General features: G+C 57.1%; 1 protein-coding gene across 1 annotated transcript; it reads left to right on the forward strand.

Moving 5' to 3' along the window:
• Window positions 1–213: 213 nt before the first annotated feature.
• Window positions 214–2,252, forward strand: PK (pyruvate kinase; the record flags this gene model as incomplete). Its single annotated transcript, XM_005854015.1, has 5 exons — window positions 214–570; window positions 739–969; window positions 1,170–1,314; window positions 1,440–1,659; window positions 2,093–2,252. Coding segments are annotated over 5 exons (1,113 nt in total), but the record flags the coding sequence as incomplete, so codon positions are not given.
• Between the last annotated feature and the right edge of the window lie 21 nt (window positions 2,253–2,273).

A 2,273-nucleotide genomic window follows, 5' to 3' on the forward strand; every position in this document is an offset into this window, starting at 1 on the left:
GTCAGCTAGATATAATATTGCAAACAGGAAGGCATAAAACGAAACATTAAAGTGCGAGCATCCCGAGGGCTCCTTCTAATTTATAGAAGCGGATGCATCTTCCCGATCCGGCAACATGTCGCACCATTCAAACTCTCTCATTGAATTCCAGCCAGTGCCTGTCTGACCAAAAGCCTCCCCTCTCTTCTGCCATGACCCTCTGTACGCCCAGGTATGAATGTTGCCCGCCTGAACTTCTCCCACGGCGACCACGAGGGTCATGGGGCCACCCTGGACCGGCTGCGGGAGGCTCTGGCGACCAGGCCCGGGGTGCACGTGGCCGTGATGCTGGACACGAAAGGTCCTGAGATCCGCACAGGCTTTCTGGGCAGTGCCAAGACTGTGGAGTACAAGAAGGGGAGCATCGTGGAGATCGTGACCGACTACTCCATGCCTGGGAACAGCGAAATCATCGCCTGCTCCTACTCGGACCTGCCCACGACCACCAAGGTGGGGGCTACCATTTTGGTCGCCGACGGGTCCTTGGTGCTGAAAGTGACGGAATTGCGATCGTCCTCTGTCATGGCTGAGGTAGGGCGGAGAGGGAGAGGACCGGAAGCTGGGCGGCGTGGGTAACACAAATATTTTATTTTTTTTTCAATTTTGATGATGAAAAGGTACCTGGCAAGTCGTCGAGGCAGCTCTGACCTCCCTCTCATCCCCCCCCCTCCCTTTTTCCCTTCCTTGCTGGGGCCTTAGGTCCAAAACACCGCCGTGATTGGGGAGCGCAAGAACATGAATTTGCCGGGGGCGATCGTGAACCTCCCCACGTTGACCGAGAAGGACGTGGCGGATCTCACCGATTTTGGGATCCCGCAGAACGTGGACTTCATCGCCGCCTCCTTCGTGCGGAAAGGCTCGGACATCGACTACATTCGCAGCGTTCTGGGAGAGGAGGGGTCCCACATTAAGATCATCGCCAAGATCGAGGTGCTTACACCCTACTGCTTACTTCTTGTCCTTCTCCCTTCTTCCCTTCTATCCCCCCACCCACCGGGCGGCAGGAATTACACGGATCGGTTCCCAACTGAGCTCTCACTCTCTTCCCTATCTCTGTCACCGCAACACACGTATCCTCCCCCTGCCTCTCCTTCCTCCCCCTTCCTCCCTTCCTCCCCCCCCTTCTCCAGAACCAAGAGGGCTTGCACAACTACGAGGAAATCTTAGACAGGACTGACGGCATCATGGTCGCACGCGGTGACCTCGGCATGGAAATCCCGCCGGAGAAGGTCTTTTTGGGACAGAAAATGATGATCAACAAGGCCAATATCCGCGGTACCTCTTCCTCTCCCCCCTGCTCCTCGTCTGACCGCCCTTTCCCCCCCTACACCGTCCGTCTGATTCCTGTGACCCGTACGGCCCCCTCCCATGCCTCCTCCTTCCCCCCCCGCTCTCTCCAGGCAAACCCGTCATCACGGCCACGCAGATGCTCGAGTCCATGATCAAAAACCCGCGGCCGACCCGGGCGGAGTGCACGGACGTGGCCAATGCGGTCTTGGATGGGACGGATTGCGTCATGCTCTCGGGTGAGACCGCCAACGGGGATTTCCCGACTGAAGCGGTCACCATCATGGCCAAGATCTGCCGGGAGGCGGAGAGCGCCATGAATTACAACCAGCTGTACGTGTCAGGCTGGAGAGGGTGTTCACCCATACACAGCCTCTCCCCCCCTTTCCCTCCCTGTCATTGATCGTCCCCCCTCCCCCTCCCGCTCTCTTTGAGTACTTTTAATGAGGGGTCATGTGTGAGGGTTTGCTATCGGCCCTGTTCTTGTACCAATCGGATCGCTCCGCTCTACCTCCGTGTGAAAGGAAGGATTCTTGAGGCTCTTGCCTCTGTCCTAGGATCGATACTCCGGTTTTTTAAGATGTTTGGTCCCTGAAATTGGCATTTACATCTGAAGTTGTGCTCACATCACGGGGATGCACGCATCTTCTTCTCCCTTTCCATGTATTTACCTATGCCTCTATCTCTTCCCTGCCCCCCCTCCCTCCGTTCCTCCCTCCCTCCCTCTCTCCTTGCTGTCTGCCCGCTTCCTTTCCTTTCCCCCCAGCTCCAACACGATGCGGAACACGGTCATGGCCTTCATGGGCCACATGCCGGCGCCGGAGTCGGTGGCGTCCTCGTCCGTGAAAACCGCCTTCGATATCGACGCCAAGATGATCGTGGTGTTGACGGAAACGGGGAACACAGCGCAATTGATCGCCAAGTATCGTCCTTCCATGCCCATATGG

Source organism: Nannochloropsis gaditana (genome assembly GCF_000240725.1).
Source record: "Nannochloropsis gaditana CCMP526 unplaced genomic scaffold scaffold649, whole genome shotgun sequence".
Taxonomy (NCBI): domain Eukaryota; class Eustigmatophyceae; order Eustigmatales; family Monodopsidaceae; genus Microchloropsis; species Microchloropsis gaditana.